The sequence below is a fragment of the Pleurodeles waltl genome, chromosome 5 (assembly GCF_031143425.1).
Source record: "Pleurodeles waltl isolate 20211129_DDA chromosome 5, aPleWal1.hap1.20221129, whole genome shotgun sequence".
Classification (NCBI taxonomy): domain Eukaryota; kingdom Metazoa; phylum Chordata; class Amphibia; order Caudata; family Salamandridae; genus Pleurodeles; species Pleurodeles waltl.
The window spans coordinates 680074210-680100581 of record NC_090444.1 but is presented as its reverse complement, the minus strand read 5'-3'; the positions used below and the strand labels follow the sequence as shown (position 1 = coordinate 680100581).

At 44.2% G+C, this 26372-nt stretch overlaps 1 protein-coding gene across 4 annotated transcripts in view; it reads right to left on the bottom strand.

Moving 5' to 3' along the window:
- Positions 1-26372, bottom strand: part of DSE (dermatan sulfate epimerase) — a 277759-nt gene that overhangs the window by 61169 nt on the left and 190218 nt on the right. For all 4 annotated transcript variants that reach the window (XM_069234562.1, XM_069234563.1, XM_069234564.1 and 1 more), the window contains one exon: positions 11378-11617. In XM_069234562.1, the coding sequence (XP_069090663.1) occupies positions 11378-11617 (240 nt within the window). The remainder of the gene's footprint in view (positions 1-11377; positions 11618-26372) is intronic.

The window sequence follows — 26372 nt, the reverse complement described above, 5'->3', positions numbered from 1 at the left end:
ATAACAAAACATAGCATAGCACAACATAACAGAACATTGCTTAAAATAATATAACACAACATAACAGCATAACATAACACAACAAAGTATAGCGTAACATAACACAACATTGCATTACATAACACATTATAACACAGCATAGCATAGCATAACACTACATGGCATAACACAACTTAGCACAATATAGCATAGCACAACATAACATTACATAACATAACAAACCATACCATAGCATAACATAACACAACATAACATTGCATAGCATAACACAACATAATCCAACATAGCATAACATAACACATCATAACACAGCATAGCATAACAAGCGCAACAAAGCATAGCATAACATAACACAACATAGTATACTATAACACAACATAGCACAACATAGCATAAAATAACACAACATAGCATAACATAACACAATATAACACAACATACCATAGCATAATATAACAACATGCACAGCATAACATAACACAATATAATACAATATAGCATAACACAACATAACATAGCATAACATAACACGACATAACACAACGTAGCATAACATAACACAACATAGCACACCATAGCAAGGCATAACATAACACAATATAACACAACATAATTTAGCATAACTTAACACAACAAGCATAGCATAACATAACACAATATAACACAACATAGCATAGCATAACATAACGCAGCATAGCATAGCGCAAATCAATATATAACACAACATAGCATAACACAACATAGCATAACATAGTACAATATAACATAGCAAAGCATAATATAGCACAATATAACACAACATAGCACAGCATAACATAACACAACATATAACATAACTCAGTATAATACAATGTATCATAGCAAAACACAACGTAGCATAGCATAACATAACACAACATAGCATAGGATAACATAAAACAATATAACACAGCATAGCATAACATAACATGGCACAACATAGCATAGTATAACATAGCACTATAGCACTACATAACATAACACAATATAGCATAGCATAACATAACACAACATAGCCTAGCATAACAGAATACAAGACATCATAGAACATCATAACATAATACAGCATAGTATAGTATAACACACCATAGCATAGCATAGCATACCGTAACATAACACAACATAGCATAGCATAACATAAGACAACATAGCATAACATAAGACAATATAACACAACATACCATAACATAACACAACATAGCCTAGCAGAACACAACATAAGGAAACATAGCCTATCACAGCATAACACAACATAAGACAACATAGCATAGCATAATATAACACAACATATAACATAGCATAACATAACACAACTTAACACAGCATAGCTTAACAATGCACAACATAAGACAACATAACACAAAATACCATAACACAACATAAGACAACATAGCCTAGCAAAGTATAACACAAGACAAAATAGTAAAACATAACACAACATAGCATAACGTAGCACAACATAACATAGCGTAGCATGACATAACCCACATAATTCCACGCCACACCACAAACATCCACTCCATTGCAAACCAAAACACTTGGGTAAAAAACATTGTCATTTAACTCTTACTCTAGCAAATGCGACATTGATTGTTTTGCAATACTTGTTTGTAATGGCACTAGCTCCCTGAAAGTTTTATCTTCGTCCCCTTTTTTTAAATGACGGCGCTCCTACTACAAGAAGTGTGTTTACCACATGTCCATCCAGGGGCTCAGAGTCCAGTAGGGGAAAAACAGTTCACTGGAAGGACGACCCCACTCCTCACTAGTGTGCCACCTCGACTCCGTAACCCTCAGCCAGGTGGAGGCCTCCAATGAGGCTTCCCTCCCATCCAGTGAGGTACAACAAGACGCACGGCTCCCTGGCGTCTCGGAAGACTGCGCATCTCACACTGAAGCCAAGTGTCTCAGTGGGCCGACCCTCCTGGCCCGAGGCCCTATCTGGCTCTGCCACCACCCATCCGGTCCCCACAAAGAGCTTCATCACTACCAGGAGCTCCTGGGGTTTCCATGCCTACACTAGACAAGGTGTGCGAGGTCCCCGGGAGCACGGCATCCCTGCCTGGGGCTGTTGGGCCCAAAGGCGATGTCTGCTGATGCCCCGGGGGCACTGGAGAGTGTATTTCCCGACCCTCCTGGGTGGATTATCTTGGTTTGCACATCAGAGTGCAGTACCAGCTGGTGGGCACACGCAGAAGGACACTGTTGCTTCCTTGCACTCAAGGAGAGCCAAAAGTGCTTCACCCATCGTACCCAGTCAAAGAGAGTGGAGAACTCCTGATGCGCTATAAAGAACAAAGGGATGAAATGTTCCTCATGCTCCTGGCGCTAGCAGGAACAACGCTTCCCTCGCTCTGAGAAAAGCCAAGGATAAAAGCGCCCTCCCTACGCTTTAGTGAGGAGTGTTGCAGGGGGCAGGGGGACCCCACTCAGTCCCCTGGAGACAACTTATGGGGCACAGAGCGGCAGTGCCCCAGCTAGCAGATCAGCACAAGGGGGTCAATGCAGGAAGTGGTAGTCCTTCTTAGTGACTTAGCAGGCATAGGTCAGCACAACTGCAGGGCAGTCCCAAGGCGGTCCTTGACGGGTCCCTCTAGCAGTAGCAGTTTCCAATGTCCAGAGTCCATTAGTGTCTAAAAATGTGGGGGAAGACCCCCTCTACTTATACTCATTTTGCACAGTCTCCACAAAAGGGGGAGAAGGGGTTCCAACCAGTACGGACCAGTTCCAGGAGTGTCCCCATTCTCCTCCAGCACAGGCTCCAGACATCATTGGGGGGTAAACGAGCCTGTTGTGTGACGCCAGGGACAGCCTTTACAAATGTAGGTGTGCCCCATCTCTCCCTCTTCCAGCCAAGAAAGACCATTTAATATGCAGATGCACATCTGTGACACCTCCATCCTGCCCGTGTATAGGCTGTCTGAAAGGTATGCACAAAGCCCAGCTGACACTCTGCCCCAGATGTGGATTGGAGGTAAACTGCAAAATACTAGTCATAAGCACAGAGAAATGCCCACTTTCTAAAAGTGGCATTTCTATAATGGTAATAAAAAATCTACCTACACCAGTATGCAGCATTTCTCACTACCATTACAACCATACTAAACATGCCTATGCTACCCCTCATTGATTAGACCATACCACCTAGACATATGGTAGGGCATTTCCAAAGCAATCCTATGAGAAAGGCAGCACTCACGATGGTGAGGGACAAAATATGTTGTTTGTCACTACCAGGACAGGTCACACACACAGGCACATGTCCTGCCTTTTACTCACACAGCACCATGCCCACAGGGGTAACTAGAGCCCACCATAAGGGTGGCAAGTACATTTAGATGCCAGGTCCCTGTGGCAGTAAACTGCGCATGCAGGCCCTGCAGTAGCAGGCCTCCGACAGGTTTGAAAGGTTACTTCTGTGGGTGACACAAGCTGTGCTGCAGGCCCACTAGTAGTATTTCATTTACAGGCCCTGGGCATAAGGATACCACTGTACAAAGGACTTACATGTAAATTACATGTGGCAATTAGGTGTAAGCCAATCATACCAAATTTAGAAGGGAGGGCACATGCACTTTAGCACTGATCAGCAGTGATAAAGTGCTCAGAGTCCTAGAGCCAACAACAAGAGGTCAGAAAAATAGAAGGAAGGCACAAGTTTAGGGGATGACCCTGTAAAAAGGGCCAGGTCCAACACTCTTCAACTTCCTTTCCGACTTTGAAAACATACCCACTTCTGAATTTGAAGGAGCAGTTTTCCATGTGTTTCCCTGCTGGGAAATTTCAAGAATAGTTCTGAATATTCACAGAGCTACATCTTGTGTGGTGCACAGCCACCCCTCTACAGTAATATTTTGCAACCATTTTCTATTACACCCAGACCTATTCACAAAGAACAATTCCCCATGTCGATGGTCCTTTCCGTATGAGAAAGGGGAACTTCCATCCAAAGCACAACCAAAAAGACTATTACTGTGGCTAAGAATTTGCATTTTAAAAAAGGAAATTCAACATGTGTTCGCCTAAGTGACACTTGGGAGCACCAAACGTTTTGTCAGTGATGCAGCGTAATTTCAAACCTGTATTGCACCATTCTGTAAAAATCTAAATCACTGTGGATATATCACTTTTCAATAACTGCCAATCCTCTAGGTCATAGGGCACTGACACTCAACAAGTCTGTGTCTTTGAATTTATAACACGCAGTGGCCAACAGCTCTCGCTGTTGGGGTCATAACTTATAAACCCACTGAGCATGTGCAAGGCTCCATGAGTGTCAAACAAAAGAAGGGGAGGGTGTCCCTAAAAATCCACAGCACCTAGGGTGCCAAAATACTTTGAAAATGCTCTGGGCCTCACAATGTCAGGAAACTTCAGTGTTGGTTTCTGGCATGTTAACACTGCTGGACATGTTGGTACAATATGGATCCTGAGATAAAATAGGAGCTGCACATACTTGGCTGCCCAATGTTTGTTTTGACATGATAGTCAATGCTGCATTGAACCGCAAATCAATGCGAGTGCTTGCATTACAATAGTGTTTTACATACTGGGGAAGTTTGTCTTCTGTCTTGATAATGATGCAGTACTTAACATTTCAGTGAATTGTAGCGTGGCAACAGTGATTTACACAATAGGACAATGTGTTGCTTGGCATGAGAGTGGTGCTGCACTTATCTTTGCATTATGGTTTCTGGCATGGCGCAGTTGTCTTGTCGGGGCTATTGTTGTAACCTTATGGATAACTCTAAGGTCTGAACAAGAGCCTCTGCATTAAGGACTGTGCACCGGACTAGCACCAGGAACAACAGAAAGGTAAGCCTCCTGTTACAGTGAATAGCACTGAAAGTGCTGATCCTCTTTAAACACTCCTGACAAACTGGCATTTTGAGAAGTGCTCTGGGAAGCTCTGTGGCATCTCTGGCAAACAGGGACATCAAGCTGCAGGCAGTTAGCAGGACAGGCAGTTCACTTACAGGGGCGGCTCCTCCATTAGGATGGTGTAGCGTCGCCCCCGCCAGAAGCTGCAACTTTCACCACAAAGGGATAATAAACTAGGTTTATTATCTCTTCGTGTTGAAAAGGACGGGGCATTGGGGATGACAGCCACAGAGGGTAGTGCACAGAGCACTCCCCTCAGAGCGTATGTGTGTTTGGCCAGCCGTCTCGGACCAGCCAAACACACATGCGCAGTAAGCTCTCTCCAGCCCGGCAACATAGTTGCCAGGCTGGAGAGAGCCTGCAAAGGCTTCCAGTCTGCCTGGGAGTGTCCTGGCTGGGCACTCCGAGCAGCGTCAGGATTGGCCGCAGGGCAGGCTGGGAGCCTGTGCCTGCAGCTGGAGCGACGAGGGAGAGAGAAGTGACGGCTACATAAAAGGTACTTTTTTTCTTTCGTTCTTTTCTTTTTAAATTAAATGTCCCATCCCACACCCACCCCTTGCGTGCCGCACCTCCCCTGCCCCTTCAAATAGCAGCGAGCTGCGACTGTTTCCTTAACTGGCAAAGGAGCAGTGATAGGTATTATGTTCCGGCGCAGAAATTAAAAGTGGTGGCATGAGTTTCTGTATCTGCATTTAATCAGTTGTGCACATCGTACAGGATAGGCACGGCATCTCATGTGACAAAAAGGTTTGCCTGTTGTGCAACTGCCCTCTATTATACTTGGCACACCACTTTTCTGCATTCACATATCTAATTTTTTGCTTTGGAAGAATATTCGTCCTGGGTACTCTGGGACATCATGAAATATTTAATTTGTTCCCTTTAAGAACTGTCTGGAAATCTTATATATTTTTGCCAGCATATTTGACCATTTACGCTATACAATGCAGTGTTTGTTAAAAAAAATTTAACATTTTCTTTAGTGGAAAATAAAATTAATACAAATTTCCATCAACAGAGTCAGGTTTGCTTCGCAAATGCATTCGCATGGCTCAATGTCTTTTGAGAGCTCATTTTTGATCCCAGCCCGGCCCTATATATTTAAAATAAATAATTTATTGTATAATGGATGCTTATTTATTGAGGGGTCTGCCATGTCAAAACATTCATTTTGACATGGGAGCAAGAGACAGAATGATCATTTTAAGGGTAGTCATATCAGACATTCATACATTTACCATATCTTAGTGTGGCAAAAGGGAAAACCTTAGAGATACGATCCTTGCTTCAGATCAATGGCATTGTTTTTAGAAAAAATCATCTTCTAAATTGTTACTTTGATCACAATCATGAACAATCATTATTTTCTCGTATTTGTTTAATTATTATCGCCTCCATACTTCAGATGATCTCCCTATGCTCTTTTGTAAACATAGTGGAGGCCACATTTTTTGTTATTTTCCAATCTGAGATAGAGTGGTAAATTAAAAAAAGAAACAGATGTAGCTCAATAATGATTTTAAGGCAGATGGGCCAGAAGCAATTTGCTGCTTCGTCCTCCACCTCCACAAAAATAAATACATCGATAGAGTAAAAGAAAGTCTACAGGTGGGGGAGGTAGCAGTAACAGGGATCAGGCAGGTGGGAGGGGGTAGCAAAAATAGCATTTGTAAGAAATATGGTCATGTAACCATATAGTCAGCCCCTAAAGAACATAACGACATGCAAACAGAATGGCAGAAAGTAATGCAGTGTGACCACAGAGTTTCTGACATCATAGGCTCCATATTAACCTACTTAGGAAATGGCAGTGGGAACAGGCTCAGCACAGCCCAGTACATGAAAAGTCGAACAGGGTCCCATCAGGTGCATTTTGTCACCTAAGTTGTTAGTAGCCCTATCAGTGGTGATCCGCAGGTTGTTTCCAACTTAATGCCAGTGCCAGGGAGATGCAATTGGCATGCAAACCTACTTTTTGCCCCTGGGGTAATTTGGCATACCAGAAGGTGTGTGTGATACTTGCTCGACCTCTTACGTACTAGAGATTGCCCTGGTACACCCTTTGCACCAGTGCAGTCTCAATGAGGCCTATCCACAAACAAATGGGGAGACAATTTGTCTCCCTGTCTGTAACATAGCAATGAAGTGAGCACAGAGGTGAAGGAGCTATCAGGTAGCACACCGCCTGTGGGCCACACAGAGGACACCCCTAGGAAAGGAGGAGAAAGTGATTCTATGGACCCCATGCAGGTGGCTGCAGGGAGTCAATAAACCCACCTGGAGGAGGATCTTTGCTCCATTTTTCATATGGAGGCCAGGTAGCTACGTGCATAGCAAGGTGGAGCAGTGGTTTCGAACAGCCAGTGCACGTTTCACGGGTGTGTTTTCCCCATTAGGCACAAGTTTGCAGCTTTACTGGGGGCAGCATATTAATTCTGATAGGATGCACCAATTCATTCTGCCCTAGCGCACCAAGTTAAAGGTGCACCGCTGTGCAGACCAGAGCAGTGTGCCCTACCTGTGATGTGCCCAGAAGTCATTAGGTTATGGTTCCTCTACCTCCTCTCCATTTTCTTTGTGTCAGGAGACTATGGGTTAGTGGGATCAAGATTACTCAGGAGAATTTGCCCATCTGTGGCCTTCTGCAAAGCCACCAGCCTTTTTATTTCTGCAGGCAGGGTTGAATTGGCCTAGGGGCAAACAGACAGGCCCTGAATGACTGGTCTGAGAGGTCAGTCTGGATGTCTGCTGGGCCGGTTTTACTGTTGATTCCCTGCTATAGGAACACATATCACACTCAGCAAGCTCATATCCACGCACTTATATAGTTTGCCTTTACATGTTCAAAATTGGTCCAATTTGAAAACTTGGCCCCCTTTTTTTAACCATTTCTCCCTCCAGGATGTGCCTTCTGGCTGATAACTAGGGGAGATTTTATTACTTCTACTCCAAAGAACAAGACAGCAGAGATAAAAACCCACAGCTATCTTGCATTTGACCGCCTGGCTCAGCCTTAAAATGGGATTGACTGATCCTCTGGAATCTTCCATGGCCTTTATGTTACCATTCTGCTACCACAACCTTCCAGGAGCACACCCACCCCCTCTCTGCAGGCTCTTTCACTCATTCTGGCTTGGCCCAAGCAGTACTGGTTACCTCACTATTTCATTAAATCAAGAGAAAACATTTTAGAGTTTTTTTCTGGTCTCACCGATGTGTCCACAGGAACAATACACCTCCTACATTAACTTTTGTGTCTTTCTTTAGCACAAGAAGTTCATGTGAATCCAGAGAGCATCCTTCTTCATCATCCAGTGCCTGTATGAAGCCTTGGGCTGTCACTGCATCAGCACTGGACACCTTTCGTCAGCAAGCAATGTCCACGAGAGGCTCCTGTGTCTGTGCTGTATAAACATTGTGCACTTTTCTTTGGTAGCAGATGTCTCTGTGCCTGCCACTGCATCATTGGTGCACACCATTCTTCAGTGAACAATGACCATGTGAGCACTAAAGCCTCATCAGAGCCCATTTCAAGGCCCCCTGCTCCAGCTGAGTGGCTGGCCATGATCGAGAGTGAGTGCGCCTTAACCACTACTGCTCAATCACCCCATCTTCTAAACAGAGACTGCGACTTGATTTAAAGACTGCACAGGCTATGAACACCTCTGCCATCGCAAGGAGTGCCTTCCCAGTGCTTGGCAAGACAGAAGTCACAGAAATCAGAATTGCCAAAGACTGAAACAGGTATGCAGTCATGCTGCTGAGAACACATTCTGCGTTGGGCAATAGTTGCACAACTTCCTGCTACTGTATCCCTGAGAACAGCACACACCTCCCTGGGAAGCACGATGGAGGAACGGTGTACCAGGTAATGCATTCCCAGTAACACTTTATCAATAACACTAACTACAGTTATTGTGAAAATGTTATCAATATGAATGAGGTCTTCGTCGTTTTCTACAAAGGATAATACTGCTTGCACATTGTGCTTATTGTACTGTCTGAATTAAACATTTTACGCTAAACCAACCTCCAAGAGTAAGGGCCTGATTACAACTTTGGAGGAGGTGTTAATCCGTCCCAAAAGTGACGGTAAAGTGACGGATATACCACCAGCCGTATTACGAGTCCATTATAGCCTATGGAACTCGTAATACGGCTGGTGGTATATCCGTCACTTAACCGTCACTTTTGGGACAGATTAACACCTCCTCCAAAGTTGTAATCAGGCCCTAAGGGGGTCATTCCGAGTTAGGCGGCGGTTGCCGCCCGCCAAGCGGGAACCGCCAATTGGCCGCTCCGCGGTCAGAAGACCGCGGGGGCCATTCTGACTTTCCCGCTGGGCCGGCAGGTGCCCGCCAAGGGAGCGCCCGCCGGCCCAGCGGGAAAGGGCCTGCAACACTGAAGCCGGCTCCGAATGGAGCCGACGGTGTTGCAGGTGTGCGACGGGTGCAGTTGCACCCGTCGCGCTTTTCACAGTCTGCTAAGCAGACAGTGAAAAGCATACTGGGGCCCTGTTAGGGGGCCCCTGCACTGCCCATGCCAGTGGCATGGGCAGTGCAGGGGCCCCCAGGGGCCCCAGGACACCCGTTCCCGCCATCCTGTTTCTGGCGGTGAAAACCACCAGAAACAGGCTGGCGGGAAGGGGGTCGGAATCCCCATGGCGGCGCTGCTTGCAGCGCCACCATGGAGGATTCGCCCAGCCGGGGCTAATCTGGCGGGAAACCGCCAGACCCGGTTTTCCGACCGCGGCTTTACAGCCGCGGTCGGAATGGGCAATGAAGCACCGCCAGCCTGTTGGCGGTGCTTCAGTCGTTCGTGGCGACCACCAGGGTCAGAATGACCCCCTAAGTCTTTAATCTTCAACATTACTACTCATTGGCAGCCAGGGCCATAGCAGGAGGTTCTTATCAATTTAGTGAGCTCGCAGTAGTACTTATTTCTTGGGTTTACAAGAACAGTAATAATAAATGTCACAAGGATTGCCTAAGTGCCCTGGAGTCACATAAACCCCTGAGAACAGGTCAGACACTACACTAGAACTCTTTATGTTTATGCATGAAAAACCGTGTAGAAACTTTTCGAAGAGAAAAAAACTTAAAATCATCGTTTAATAACAAACACAATAAAGATTGCATGTAGCAAGCCATTGCAGGTATTACTATAAAAGCATGCTACTTGCCCGGACTGACACAAAGATCATGTTATCCCGAAGCGAAACTGACAAGCTGGAGAGAAATGGAACGGTCGAGATTGCTGCTTCGTCATTTCTTTAGAGAACTTTTATGACTTTCTATGAGTGCTAAAATGCCATACTAAGGTCCCAAGTTACAAGTTGCACGGTGCAACAGGTATAGAATACCGAGGTCGAAATTACAATATATGGGCAATAGTCCTACACCATGCAAATACAGTTATCAGAATAATCGGGCCCTTTCCAGATTATTTGCCAAGACTCCACAACGGTTTTTGCACAGAGGAATTTCTGTGCATAATTAGAAGTGGAGTTATGAGTTGCGAATCCGCACCCAGTCAACTCAGAATCAGGCAGGCAGATAGCACTTCACCTGGCTCATTTTCTAGGCCTCAGATGGTAACTGTTTGTCGGAGACAGGCAGAATGAGCCATTGTCCCAAGTAATAGAACTAGCTATCAGCTTCTAGTCGGAAATGTCCATATTTAAGATGAAGCGACGGCTCCTTCGCTATGGCGGATGAGCATACCCCCCGCCAGCAACAGCAGCTACAAACCTTTAAAAATAAAACAATAATAAACTGTGTTTATTATTGTTTTATTTTTAAAGAGGCAGGGCCATGGGGGATGACAGGGACTGTTGTGCACTCCTCTCAGTGCACGTGTGTTTTGGCCAGCTGTCTTGGACCAGCCAAAAACACATGCGCACTGAGCGCTCTCCAACCTGGCACTGTCTGCCTGGGAGTGCAAAGCCATGATGCTCTGGCAATCCTATCCTATCGAATGCCAGCAGCATGATAGCAACGTTAGGATTGGCCTGCAAAAGAGCGACGCGGCGGTGGGGAGTCAGTTACGTTTAAAAAAAAAAAAGTAATGTTTTCTTTTGTTTTGCCCCCCCCAGCCACACGCCATGCTGCCCTGCCCCTTTACCGCGCCACGACTGATAAGATACCCCCATACCCCAACTGGAATACAGCAGGAATTCAGAGCGGGGCTTGTCATAGAGGGGTCTTATGCATGTTCAGGAGCATTTTCAGGGCATGATTAATACCCAGGGCTGTCCTTTTTAGGTCAGGCTTAACAGTGTACAAGTCCACAGAGTTCAAGATGTAGGATCAATATCTTCAAGATGAAATAAGGTTGCTGGGACAGACATACTTACACATTCAGGAAGGCGGCACATAAATAGCTGAAAATTATTTGCCTTAAACCTATTGATATTTTATGATGTTGTTTTTTCAGGTTTGATACTTCTGAAAATGAACAGTCAGTCAATGATTCTTACCCGGCAAAACAGTTCTGTACATGAATGCGAAGTGCTGTTTAAGCCAAGGATGGTTTAAATGGTTGATGTCAAAGTGCCTTTGCACAAGAAATATGTACTGAAACAGGGAGCGTGTGGTGTAGCTGCCATAGGCCACTCCTTCATAAAGCGATCCATCTGTGACATCGTTGAGCAACACTATAGATTTCTCCATGATCGATAGCACTTGCTTGGTCCATGTGTACGATTCCTGGAGGTAACCTGAAGACGAAGAACATACAGGTTGATGTCAGATTACGAAAGCTCTCAACATTGTCTGAAAGGGAAGCACATGGAGTTTGGTGTCAAATTACAAGACCTCTCACATTGTCATAGGGGTGTATGTGTACAACAAACAACTCAAATATTAAATGTTTCCAAAGGTATACCAATGTTTGTCATGGTTTGTTTCATTTTCAATCATTCAGTTAATTCAAAACAAATCTTCCTGCCCAAGCTTTCACAAAATACATGACACAGAAAGCAGTTGCAAGTAGGCATTTATTATCAATTGCTATTCTTGTCTCAAAACCACTTCAAAAATACACGAGGAAGTGCTATTTTCAGTCATAAATACCGGATAACATTCACAAAATCATAGATTCATGTATATGTCTAACATTATAAGATCCTTTAAAATAATGGGGAAAAAGAAGAATTTCTGCAGCAAATATTTTTAATTTGCAGAAATCAAGTAGCACTGCAGATAAAATTGGCATTGGCAAGGGGGGTGCTAGTTTTGGCAAATCTCCATTCCCAGGGGTATATATTATCGCTGCTTGTTTGTTTTTGTTTAAATGTGTATATTGTTGCTTTTAGTAGAGAATCTTACATAGATATAGTTGTATCATACGGAATGTGTAGTGGAATCTTGTAATTTGGCATGCTTGCCTTGTTCAGTGGCAAGCAAAAACACTGCAGAGCGAGTTGCGGACACCGAGCGGCAAATAAAGGTGACTTGCAGCATTCACAAATCATGCATTTACTGCATCGCAAGTTTTAGGAGCTGGGCAGCATGATGTAGCGATGAGACAATAATACAACAGTTACGTTACTAATGAATGTATTGTATTGTATTGTAATCGTATTTATATAGCGCTTACTACCCCTGACGAGGCGTCGAAGCGCTTTTCGATGAGTAGCACGCTACTCCGGAACCCAACAAGAATTAGTGATGGATTAGTATTGTTTAATAATGAGTACAGTTTTAGCATTATTATGAGTTAATTTGAGCCGCGGATATGAGAGTTTGTTAGTTAGATTGACTGGAGTAATGGAGGGGTGGAGGAGGAAAGAAATCCAGAAGTGTTAATTGGGAGTATATCCTTCATTTACTCAGCCCAAAGGCTTGGGATGAATAAAGGGGGGCGGAGGGGGAAGAGTATGTGGAAGGGTTAGGGAGAGCATAGTAGCAGGGTGAGATGAATGCAGGAGAATTTAGTAGGGTTGTGTGGGAGGTCACAGAGGTAGAGTGAGGTTTGGTGAGTTAGATGTGGAGGTGGAGGGAAGAGCTTAGGCAGAGATATTTAGGAGATGAAAGTGGTAGAAGGGATTTGGGATGAGTCAGAGTGAGAATTGAGGATAGTTTGATAGAGACATGACATAAGAGTGATGAGTAGATAAGTGTGATAAGATGAGAGCATGAATTCATAGATATCTAGTATAACAACCCAAAAACCAGGAGCCATGCAATGAACGAACATGCCAAGCACAGAAACAACATACACATATATATATATATATATATACCCATATACACACACACACACACACGAATACACACACATATGCACATACAATACATAATTAGAATCATGGGTAAAAAAATACTTAGTCAGACAGGTTTAAAGAGTGTGTGTGTATTTTATTGTTATGACAGTAGCAATACATATTTTCCAAAGAAACTATAAATAAATAGAAATATACATATAATCTGAAAAAAATATTTATCCACATAGGCATATGCAGTTCATAGTTGTTTGAAAAAGGTGGTTATGAAGGAAAGAGACAACTCTTGAGTAGTTTTCTGAAGACAAGAAAGTTATCTGTGGCTCTTATAGTTGGGGGTAATGAATTCCATAGTTTGGCTGCTTGGACGGAGAAGGATGTACCACCTACAGTCTTTTTCTTGTATGGTGGTGTTCTAAGGCGGGGTGCCGGTCTTGAGCGGAGGGTTCTTTGTTAGATGTATTTGGTAATTTTCTTTATGATAAAAAGCGGTCCTGTTCCATGTATAGCTTTGTGGGTGATACAAAGCAGCTTGAAAGTGCATCTTCTGGCAACGGGTAACCAGTGTAGTGCTCTCAAGGCAGGGGGGATGTGGGCTTGCGGCTTTATATGTAGTAGTAGCCTGGCTGCGGAATTCTGGATACGTTGTAGTTTTTTCATAACAGATAGAGATGATCCATGGTAGAGGCTATTGGCATAATCCAGTTTGGATAGTACAAGCGAGATAGTAGCTTGCACCTTGTGTGGAAATCCGAGGTGGGGGAAGATGCGTCGTAAAGTCTTAAAGGTGATGAAACTTGTGCGTGCTAATTTGTCTACTTGGGCATTCATAGTTAGCTTGGAATCCATGGTGATTCCTAGGTTTTTAACTTCCTTGGATAAATGAGGAGGTGGTCTGAGATTGTCAGGCCAGACGCACAGAGGGTCATGATTTTTCCAGTCACCATATATGAGTATTTCTGTTTTGGAGGTATTTAGTTTGAGATGGCTCCAGGTCATCCACTGATCAACGGCTCTGAGGCAACTGAAGATTTGTGAGTTTTCAATGTTTTTGGGGTCTTCTAATTGAAGTAGTATTTGTGTGTCATCTGCATAGTTGTACCATGTGAGATGGAAATCATTGATCAGTTCTGGTAAAGATATCATGTAGATGTTGAAAAGCAAAGGTGAGATGATTGACCCTTGGGGGACCCCTGCTTTTGTGAGGTAGGGTCCGGACCAGAAGGGGGGCGAGTGGATGATATTCGCTCTTTTTTGGAGATAGGAAGTAATCCAGTCGAGAGCAATCCCTTGGATGCCGGCTTCGTGGAGTCTTTGAGTTAGGGTGTCATGGTCAACCGTATGTAGAAGAATGACAGTTATGCTTTTTAGGCCACGCCCCTTTTAGAGCCCGCCCACATTTTTTATCACACTCAAGAACTAGGAACAAGTTTGGCCAATGAGTGCATACCTGGCAAATACTTTTAAAACACACAAGGGACAACCCCCAGGTACTAAGGGACCTGGGGCAAGTATTTTATAAAGGAACATGGGTCCCTCCGACAAAAGGACTATAGATTCAAATACCACATAAAATCACAATGAGACCTATGGAAAACATGCAATAAATCAGTATATTTATTTCAAACGAAAGTAAGAAAACAGTGTAGTGGGAAAACAAAAATGTTTTGGAAACCATAAAATCACAATTGCTCAGGCATACCCCGTGTCACAAAAAGCACAGTTAAAGTCACAATTTTACAGTATTCTTGCTCATGTCAAAACATATCCTATTGTACAGAGTCCAAGTACTAAAGGTCGATGTTTCAATCTCTTGTTTGATTGTTGGGATCATCATCAAGACATAAAAATGATGCCTGAGATACACAGATAGTCGCAGACTATATAACCAAGGACTGTTAAAAGCAAGGGAAGAAAAAAAAAAAGGAGAAAAGAAAAAAACTTGTGAGAGAAAAAATAAAATAAAAAATTGATTCAAAATTGCTATATGTCAAAAAATATTATATAAATGTGTTGCCACACCATGCATCACATGCAGAAAAGATTTGCCATGCAGGATCTCATGTTGTACCAACACTCGTATCAGGTTGATAACTGAAGCTAGTAAACCACTGAATGTGTCCTAGAACAGTAAGGAATCAGGACCAACGTATATAGACACTGGTGTCTCAAAAAAGTGAGCCCAATCGCTGCTTACACAAACCAATCACTTTTTGTTGTATGAGTACACCAATGCAAGGTTATGTGCCATGAAGCTGTGAAGTCATTCCATGCTTATACGAATCACTCAGTGAGTAGCGCAGCAGAAGGGTTCTAATGGTACAACCCACCAAAATAAAACCTTTGTAGGTACATCTGTCAATTAAGAAGTCCTCAATAAATCGACCGTAGTTAAGAGCCTCAATCAAGGCCCTGAATGGGCAACTAGCAGTAATTACTGGAGACAAAAATAAATAAAAAATGACTACCAAATTATCAGTAATAGAACCAGTTGTGCAGCATGCGAGTTACCAACTGACCTTGGGGCAAAACGAGTTACCAGATTTACCCATCAGAACCAACAAAGTCTAGAAAATAGCCGGGCAAACCAATTATTACAGGCAATAAACATCGGCATTTTTGAACCCATGTCATAGCTGGTAATTATGTAGCTATGTGGTATTTAAATCTATAGACCCTCTATCCAAGGAACCCCTGTTCCCTTATAAAATTCAGGGCAAATACAGCATTGGACAAACACATTTAATCAGTCACATATTATGCTTAACATTGAACAATATTTATTGGTCATACAGCCCATGATGAGTTCCTTTTCCATTAAAAGGGGTCGAAACCTTGCTAACCACACTTTCAGTTTATATTTAATAACACAAAAGAGCTGTGCAAGGTCCCCAGGAAAAGTCAGATGGATAGACCAAGTGCTTGTTGGCTGCTGCTTAAGACTAAGAGTGAGCATGAGTAACTAGGAAATAAAATCCTGGATGCCGTTATGATGAACCACAAACCAATGCCCCAAATCTTTCAACTGTGCTGTAATTCCATTATAGTCCAATTGTGGTGTCAGATGACTGGAGGATGTGCCAATCTTTGGTGACAAAAGCTTTGGGGAGTTCAATTATTTTGGAGCACAAACAATATTTCAAAAACGAAGAAGGCAAAAACCCTGGAGCTAGGTCCAGGTAAGGGTTAGTTGTATTGTTCGGGATAGGTTTGAGGATTGGATAGGATTAGAATTAGACATGTGCTAGGTTACATAGTTATTGTGAAAGTTAGGTTTAATAATTGATTTAAAGTCATGCAGGGGTAAAGTTAGTGAGGTTTAGAGATGGGAGAGTTAAAAAATAGGTATGTTCACCATTAGTTAGGTTTAAAGTCAGCCAAGTTTTAATTTTAATTTAACATCAGGTCTATATAAAGTTACATCCATTTAAAGTTTGGCAGATTTAATTTTAAGTAGGTTTAACATTACGTAGATATAAATTTAGGGAGATTAATGTTAGGTAGATTGAATGTTTAGTAGGTTTAACGTCAATCACATGGAGCCAAAATGTGGGGTTGATTTAAGGATAAGTAAGGGGTAATAATAAGAATAATGTATAGGGCGAGTGATTGGTAAAGGGGCAATGTTAGAGTTTGGTATAAATTGGGATTTTAGTTGGTGAGTGATAGATTCAGTGTTAAGTTTAGAGTTAAGAAAATAAAACAATAAAACATTAAGGTTAGATTTCTGGGCTCTACATTGTAAAACACGATAAAGAAGATCACGTATATCTCTTATTCTGAAAAAGAGATAAAATACAGGTAAAGAGGACAGCTTAAGATATTTTGCCCCAAATTATTTCGAGATTAACCCCAAAATGATTTTTGTCTCAAAAAAATAAAATGGAGCCAATCTTAGGCTGCAGAACGTTTAGTGCTTTTAAATCGATTAAGTATTGGACACTGATGAGTAGGGCTGCTGCTTGTCATATGGTTCTTTGCACTCAAAGAAAAAACGTTAGTTTCCAGAACAAAAATATTTATTGCAAGTGCTCGCAACCTCCTTGGTCTCACTGTGGTCGGGTAGACAATAGGTCTGCAATTAAACCAGAAGACTAGAATTCTAATCCTGCGGATATAAGTGCATGGAAACCAGCTATAGCAACACTGTACAGTGTATCGTGTGTATAACGAAAACATTGCAAATGGATTATCCAGAATATGAATAGAAAGAAAAACATTAACTAACATGCTAATACACGTTTCATAACATTTACACCCTCAGTATTAAAATAGAAATAAATGCACATCACCTACGCACAGCACAGCAGGTAGCACACCAAGACCCTGATTTATTCTTTTTGGTGCAAAACTGCACCAACGCAGTTTTGCACCAAAAAGTTTAGCACCGGCTTGCACCGTTTCTGAGCACCAGCCGGGCACCATATTTATGGAATAGTGAAAGCTCGTGCAAAGTGTAGGCTAGCGTAAAAAAAAATGACGTTAGCCGGTGGGGCTGGCGGTATGGAAGAACAGGGATTGTGCACCCAAAAATGACGTTAGGCAGGTTAGAGTAAAAAATATGACTGAAACTGCCTAGAGTCATTTTCTGTCACAGAACCATCCATACCACATGACTCCTGTCTTAGAGAAGACAGGAGTCATGTCCACCACCACAATGGTCAGCACAGGGGACCAGGGTCCCCTGGGCATGGCCACTGCACCCAGTGCGATGTAAGGGGGCCCATTTCAGGGCCCCAATGGCACCTGAAAAAAAAGAAATACTTACCTGTACTTGCCTATACTTATCTGGGATGGGGTCCCCCATCCTCTTCTGTCCCGCTGGTGTGGGTGGGGGTGCCCCTGGGTCTGGGGAGGGCACCTGTGGGCTTATTCCATGCTCCACCATGGAAATAGGCCCACAGGTCCCCTAAAGCCAGCCCTGACCCAGGCGTTAAAAAATGGTGCAAAGCAAGCTTTGCACCATTTTTGTACCCCTCCTCCTCCCCGTGTGTGATTTTTGGACAGGAGGATAAATAATGTGCTAGAGCCTTAGAGTCATTTTTTGCCCGGGAACACCTCCCTTGCATCTCATTGATGCAAGGTCGTTTTCCCCAGGCAAAAATTGGAACCATGCATTCCGTGTGATATAAATATAAATAGGACTCTCTAGTACAGTAGACCATTCTTTATCGGAGCAGGGACGAGCAAGGTTCAACTCCCAACTCTCGCATAGAGATGCGAGCGATGGTGCTGTTTGTGCGGGCAGAGAGCTAGCCAACCAGGGTACTAAACGTCGACACGCCCATGAAATTACTAAATATCTCTCCCCACTGCTGCCTTAGTGCGTAAATAAGGAATGTGTGTATTAAGAATTGCTTGGGGGGTAGAAATGTTTCCCCTGCCAGTGTATCATAAGATAAGAGAGTGCCATCACTATACAGAACACCCACTGCCCACTGATACAGTAGTGAAGTAGTTGTCGCGCAGCGTACCCTATAGTCCCAAAGCTGGGGAATAGAGTGTGACCGATTTGGTGAGGCAATGGCTATGCCTGTAATATCTATGCACTATCTGTAATAGGGTCGGCTTGGATGCAGGAGGTCGGTTACAGGGGTGGAACAGCCGGAATATATTATCTTGGGTCCAGGCTGATAGTGACATAGCGGTGTCTGCAAGCTGCCTTTCAGCAAGCCATTTCACAACCCATGTGAGTTGGGATGCTAAATAATAGTGCTCAAAATTAAGGTTAACTAGACCCCCTCTGTCAGTGGGTTGGTACGGTTTACAAAGCACCACGCGACACCTGGAGTTGTCCCAAACAAAGCGCTTGATGACCCTCTTGAATGATCGAAAGAATGAAGCCCAAATATACTGCGGCAGTTTGGCAAAGTAATATAGGAGCCGAGGGAGGGCCAACATTTTCAGTGGAGCCACTCTGCCCCTAACGGTTAAGGGCATAGTCTGCCAGAAGGTCATCTGAGAGCACAGTGATGCAACAGCACGCATCAGGTTGCACTCCAGCAGGTCTGCTGATTTGTGATATATATATATCCCTAGATATCTAAACGTGTGCATCTGCCAGACCATAAGAGATGTTGAAAGAGAGACTCTGGGATTTGGAGCATGCGGGGAGAGAAGGAATAGGCAGGATTTGCCCCACTGAACCTTGAGTCCCAATACAAAGGCAAACTGATGGAGGGCGTGAGTGATCATCTCAGGAATTAACAATATATTCTTTAAGTATACCAGAAGGTAATCAGCCTAAAGTGAGACAGTATGGACACCGTCTCAAAAGGGAATACCCCAGTCATGACCCAACACAGAGGGGCGAGCCACCAGTGACTCCACTGCTAAGGAAAACTACAGCAGAGACAATGGGGTTGATGCGTGCCCCTATCCACACAAATAGGGTCTGAAACTAGTGAGCCTGTCTTCACTCTGGCCGTTGGAAGCGTGGATTGTAGTCGAATAAGCTTTAAGAAACATTACCCATTCCCCTAGCGAGACAGAACAGTGAGCAAGTACACCCTCTCCAAGGAGTCGAATGCTTGCTCCAAATCAAGGACCACACAACCTGCCCTAGGCCACGCTGCTGGGATGCATTCCATTATGCAAAAAACATGTCTGAGGTTAAGTGATGTGTTTCTGGTGGGCACAAACCCATTTTGGTCAGAATGCTCCACACTCGGCATCAATGGGGATAGGCGATCAGCTAATATTTTTGCCAGGATTTTGTAACCTGTGTTTAGCAGCGCCAGTGGGCAGTATGAACTCAAGGCCTTGGGGGCTTTGTTAGGCTTCGGTAGGGAGATGAGGAGTGCCTCACAAAGGGAGGCTGGAAGCCTAGATGTTTCCAGCACTTCTTCATAAAATGAGTGCAATCGAGGCGGAAGTAACATGGCGTAGGTTTTATAGAATTCTGCCGGGAGGCCACCAGAGCCTGGAGTCTTACCAGTCGCTAACTTCCTTATCGTCTCACGTATTTCAAGGGGCATGATAGAACCATCCAGCTCCTCTCTCTGGTCCTGGGTTAGGGAGGGAAGGGGCTTTGTAGTTAGAAAAGAGGCAATAGCTTCCGATGCAGACATCATGGTTGATCGGTACAGGGAGTATAAGAGGGTATTAGCTCCTGCTGTGTGTATTGCATAGGGCCTGTAGGAGAGTGGAGTGCCGCTATGGGGCCGCCTGGGCAATCTCGCCTTAGTAACCTCACCAGGAGTGAGCCACCCTATCTGCAGCAGTGTGTGTTTTGGGCGAATGGGCCGTGTAGTTATGGCAACACAAGTGTTCAAGTAGGGCGACGTGTTAGCCCTGTACTTTAGCCAGTTTGTGATGCCTGGAGGGGTTAATTACAATCTCCTTCTCTATCTGCATCGACTACTGCTCAATACTCAGAATTTCTGTGTCTAGCTGTCGCCTTATGTTCCAGTGAACCCCCATGCAGTGCCCCCTCATTGTGACCTTAAATGCAATCCATTCTGTAGAGCATGCTGCGGTAGTGTCAGTGCTAAGGTCAAAATATTCAACAATTGCTGTGGCAGCGGACTCGCAAAAGGGTGGGTCTTCTAAGGCTGCTGATTGTAAATGCCAGGTTGGGATAGGGGGAGGGTGCATTTCACAGGCAAATTGTAAGTACTGGGGATTATGGTCAGAGTGAGTGTGGCCTAGGTAGTCTATCGGGGTAATACTAGGGAGGTTATCCTGGGTGGACAACAGCCTGTCAATCCTCACATGCAGGGAATGGGGCATTGATTAGTAAGAGTAGACTCCGGAAGTCTCACCTGTTCCACTTTAGAGGTGTAGATGCTACCCAGTAGGATATGATGGCTTCCCCTAACAAACACATATCGGCCCTTTGGATCAATGACCACTTCACCTGAGATGAACAGAGTGCCGTGTTTAATCCAGAGCAGCACCCCACAAGAATACGAGGAAAACCAGCAGTGTATACCTGGCCGCACCATAGGCTCTGCAACCTAGTGGCTTCTTGGTGAGTCGGGTGTGATTCCTGCAAAAGGGCGACATTTATAGCATGCCTCCAAGGTAGGAATAGATAGCCTATCTACACTTGGGGGTATGGATCCCCCAGACATTCCATGCCAATACTTTAATAGACGCCATGGTAGTGATGGCAGGTATAGGAAAGGGTGCACCACGAAATGTAGTGGTAGCTCTGCGCTGATGTGTGTCGATGGGATAGTGGGGGTGAGAGGGTGAGCAGAGGATATGTTTAGCTTTTGTACAATAGAAACATGTAACAGACAGCAAAAAAGGCAAAACATTTAATACCATATTAACAGTACACCAACCGAGCGTCCACCCAAACCAATGAGTATCAGATACGTACCAGTTCTACTCAAATACTATGTATTGGGGGGAATACAACAGTCTTTAGTGCTACATGACCCCTGGTTACAAACAGCAAAGAGCAACAGCAGATCAGAATGGACATTTCTGGAAGGCAAAAGGCAGCAGCCCCTTGCTACACAGACCCAGGAGTGATGCAGAGGAATTTGTTGTGTGTTTAGATCCTGAGGCATATGACCATTATGGAGACAAAGGTATACATACAATTATCGTGCACTACATTATGCTGACACTCAGCTAGTAATGCAAAGCAAGGAACAGACTATACAATATCACCAGCTGTTTGTGGGGTCACCTCTGGGCGGTGCGCTTATTCTATGCAGGAAGACCAAGCTGACATTGAACATTCAACACTGGAAGTATCAGGTCACCCTCAGGACCGGATAGGTGAGTGTGATCTGTGATGGGGGCAGCATGCTGCAGCACCCACTGATGTTCCGTTATGATCTCCTCCAGATTTGGTGTCGACTTAAGAGCAGTAAGCTGGTCCCTATCTGGTTGGCCTCGTGACCACTGATCCTTTCCCTAACCATAGATGCGCCTGATTGGGATGATCCGTTGACGTGTGGGCTGCATGCATAGAGCCGTAGCCAGGCGTTTTCCATAGTCAAAGAAGTGCATGGTGCTTCCCGCCACCACACGAAGACTCACCGGAAAAAGAAAGGAGTATTTCAGCTCCAGTTCACAGAGTCTCTTTTCCACTGCCATAAATGAGCCACGCTATTTCTAGACTGTTATTGTGCAATCTAGAAAGAATATGACATGACCATTGTTTAATTTTATCTCTTGGAGTTTTCTGGTCTCACGTAAGACCATTGGACTGGAGCCAGCTCCTGGTGGGGGTCACCCGGATGGAACCCAGTGCAAGTGCTCTATAGAAAAGTACTGCAACAGTGTTTGTAGGGGGAGAAGGTCACGCAGCCAGTGTTACATGTAGTTTGTTGCTTCACAAACTACAGTATTCTCCAGCAGTTCCACCATCCATTTGTTATTTCTCCTTGATCTCCCTTCCGTACCTACAGCTTTTTGCTCCGGAATTCTTACACGATCTTGCAATGATTGTAGAGAAGATGTCACATTGGTGGTTTGCGGCTTGAGATCTGTGAGTGCTTGTTTTGCCAGAGCAAATCTGTCAGCCAGTTTCTGGGTGTCCACATGCAGCAATGTAAGATCTAATGCCACACTGTCAAATTTAGTTTCTAGTGATGCTCTGGATTGCTCTGTGGCAGCTAGTACTGAGTCAAGTTTGTTGTCTAGCGATGATGACTGAGGTGAAGGCACCACCGGAGCACTGTTCATGGTAGAAGTGGAGAGGGTCACTGATGGGTGCACTAGACTGCCCTGGGTGTTACTGCATGAGTGGCCCACGGTTGACAGCCGTACTCCACGGTTGTCCAATAAATATGGAAACTCTGCTGGTGACCCAAGTTGAGGTAGGGCGGACAGGGCGAAGGAGCGCAATAACAATGTATGACCCGCAGTGAGGTAGAGGCAGTATCAAAGATGTGGTCTGTGACACATTTTAGCAGTTGACTGGTTAGTGTGTCTTTTACCTACAGGAGCGCTGAGAATAGCACTGCCACACAAGGCAAATTTAGGGGGGGGCAAATTTAGGAGGGGTTGGCTGCAAGAGACTTAAGTTGTGTTGATGAGTTAGTGAACAATTCCATTTGGAGGGCTAATTTTCAGGCATGCGGTTGGCATTTGGATTGGGGAGGTGGGGCCCAGACATGCATGAATAGCTCAGTTCACAGCTGGGGCAACAACATGCTCTTGTTCCCGATCCCACTGTGCATGGAAAGCATTTGATAGTTCAAGTGAACGGACGTTTGGTGTAGCTAGGAAGACTGTAGCTCCTAAATTTATCTCTATTTCTCTCCTGTTTGCAGAAGCTCAATCGTTGTTAGGTACAGCGCTTTGAGACCGAATCACCAGTGCTGTGTTGTTTCACTTTTGTCCACCCAGGAGTCGTATGTTATAAATGGTGACATGTCACCTATTCCAACACTGCTGCATGATAGTCATGTCTCCCAGACTCCACCTGGGCTCTGTGACTCAATTGTGCCCACCCAGGCCTCAGACCTCGGTGCAGCACCTGCAGGGCAAGAGCCCTATCTAAGTAGTATCAGGCGTTCGGTGAGGGACTGCTCAGGACCAGTGAGATTGTCTAGATAATGAGTAGGAAGAGGGGCCCAGCGCCACAGAGTCAATGCAGGGATGCACTACAGTCAGCTGCAGGACAGTGCAGGCGGCGGGGACAGTAGGAATTGCCCATGTCCACCAAGCGGTCACAGGCCACGACCAATCACGCAGTCCATGCCTCGCCCCACAGTGCAGAAATATTTAAGCTAAGGCAAACCACAGCAGCAGTAATCCAAGGAAAGTGCAGCACAGGCAGTCCGGGCGTCCATTTCTCTTGATACTGCTTGATGTTTGCAGGATAACGGGGATGCATCTCAGAGCTCGCTCAAAGAGCGTCCGCCATCTTGTTGGTCACGCCCCCATTATCCCTGCTTGTTTACATAAAATGACATCCACAAATAGGCATAGATAAGCATGGCTTAGTTTTTAGGTCTGTCTCAAAAACCGCTTTAGGTTAGCCCTCTTTAACACCTTCCAAAAGACTCTTCACCATAAGAGGATCTCACTCTTAGAGCTTAAAGACTTCACCTGACCACAATTCTAATTCAAGTTGGTGGGTTTGCCTTTATCACTGATAACACACCTTCTGGCCAGTGGGGTAACAAAGCCCCCCACAGCCCTGCGGTGCAGGAGGGGGCTGAGCTCTTCTGGCAGGCCCACTGCTTTCGGCCAGCTCTCCATAGCTTGCTAAAATACACTACACATGTTCTTGAGATGAGCACAAAGGCATACAACTTTAGAGCCTTGTTTACAAACAGAGTATGAGTTAAACTCTCTCCACATGGGTCAACCCTACTGGGTTCTGCATCATTCAACAATCTGCAAAGCCTCAGAATCTTCAGCTAAGTTCTGGAAATTAACACCCTTATTTAATAAATGTGTTAGTTACATAGACGTTCTGTACATCACTGTACTACAACTATTCAGCATGGACACATGCCCAGATATCCACTGATGGATAATCTATTGCCAACAGAAGCTTTACATTTTCTCACAGATTTTTTGCAACAGGCTTTGGTTTGGCTTTAAGCCATAACCAACTTTGAAACATGACACTGAAATCCACATCAGGTGCCCTCAGCCCTTACCTTGTTTAAAATGGAATACTACTTATACCCCAAACTTTGCTGGTTTGTAATTGGGGAACCATATAACTTTCAACATGCACTACCACACTTGTCTCCACCTTAGATAAGGGTAATTGGTGGGTAGAAACATGTTGACCAAATAAAAGAATATTACCAGGGTTGATTGAATTTTCCTCCCTGTATACTCATTTGTCCATAGATTTTAGCCCTGAACCCCGACAGAGAAGAATAACGCTTAACGTCCGTGGGGTAGTCAGTTTTAACTGACTTGACTGATCGTTATTTTCATTTTCTCACACTCTGTATTGTCTCACATAGGGTCTTATCAAGACATCCAAAGAGCTCCTCCTATTTTATTTAGGCGTTGGAACCCACACCATAATTTATTGTGGTATGAGGAGAAACCCTATGATGAAGCATGCCATGTTTGGTGGGTGCTGGTTTTTGTCCTAATAATGGGATATCTCTGGACATCTTAGTGTACATGTTCATTACTATAGCGCCTCAGACCAGAGTATTTTATGCTATGGGATGGCCCATAATTGTACAGTATAGTGTAGTATAGCCTGCCATTGTATAATGTGGCATGGTGCGGTATGGCCTGTCATATTATAGTATGGTATAGTATGGTATGATCTATCAGTGTATAGTATGGTGTGGCATGATATGGTCTGGCCTGTCACTCAGTGTTTAGTTTGAGCTGGTGGTTTCCGGTGCTCAGCACCAGCACTTAATTGAGATGAGCAGAACAACAGTTGTTTATTGATTTAGTATACAAGAAAAACAACTAATACCTGCTGCCCAAGCCATTCTTATAGGGTAGGGAGCCTCAAACAGTCTGATTTCGACACTTGTAGCAGTGTAATCATTGGTAGTTGTGTAGGTATTGTCATTGGCAGTATTGGCAGGGCACTAGGTGGAGCAAGCAATGTATATTGTGGAATGGTTTGGCCAGCCATTGTGTAGTATGCTTTGGTACAGTGTATATATTGCCTGTCATTGTATCATATGCTATGGTATAGTATGGTATGGTCTGTCATTGTATAGTATGGTATGGTCTGTCACTGTATATGGTATAGTATGACAAAGCCTGGCATTATATAGTACTGTATGGTATGGTATAGTATGGTATGGTATGGTATGGCCTGTCATTGTATCTAATGGTATGGTATTATGTGGTGATATGGTATGTGATGTCATTGTGTAGTCTAGTATGGCCTGTCATTTTATGGTGTGGCATGGCCTGTCGTTGTATACTATGGTATGGTATGTCATTGTACAGTATGGTATGGTATGATATGGCCTGTCATTGTATATAATAGTATAATATGGTATGGCCTGCCATTGCATAATATGATACGGTATGGCTTGTTGCATGGTATGGTATGTCATTTTATAGTATGGTATGGCCTGTCATTGTATAGGGTGGTGTGGTATGGTATAATTGATTAAAATGTACACATCATGCTGTAGGAAGAAGCACAAAAGGAGCGGCCAAACATGCAAAAAACTCCTGACAGTTTAGTGATTATTTTCATGCTAGAATGTTCTATCCCAGTGGTTCCCAACATTTTGATTTCTGTGGACCCCCAATTTAACATTAATGGAACCCAGGGACCCCCACTGAATCATCATGGGAATCCGGAGACCCCCGCCTGAGTCATTACTGG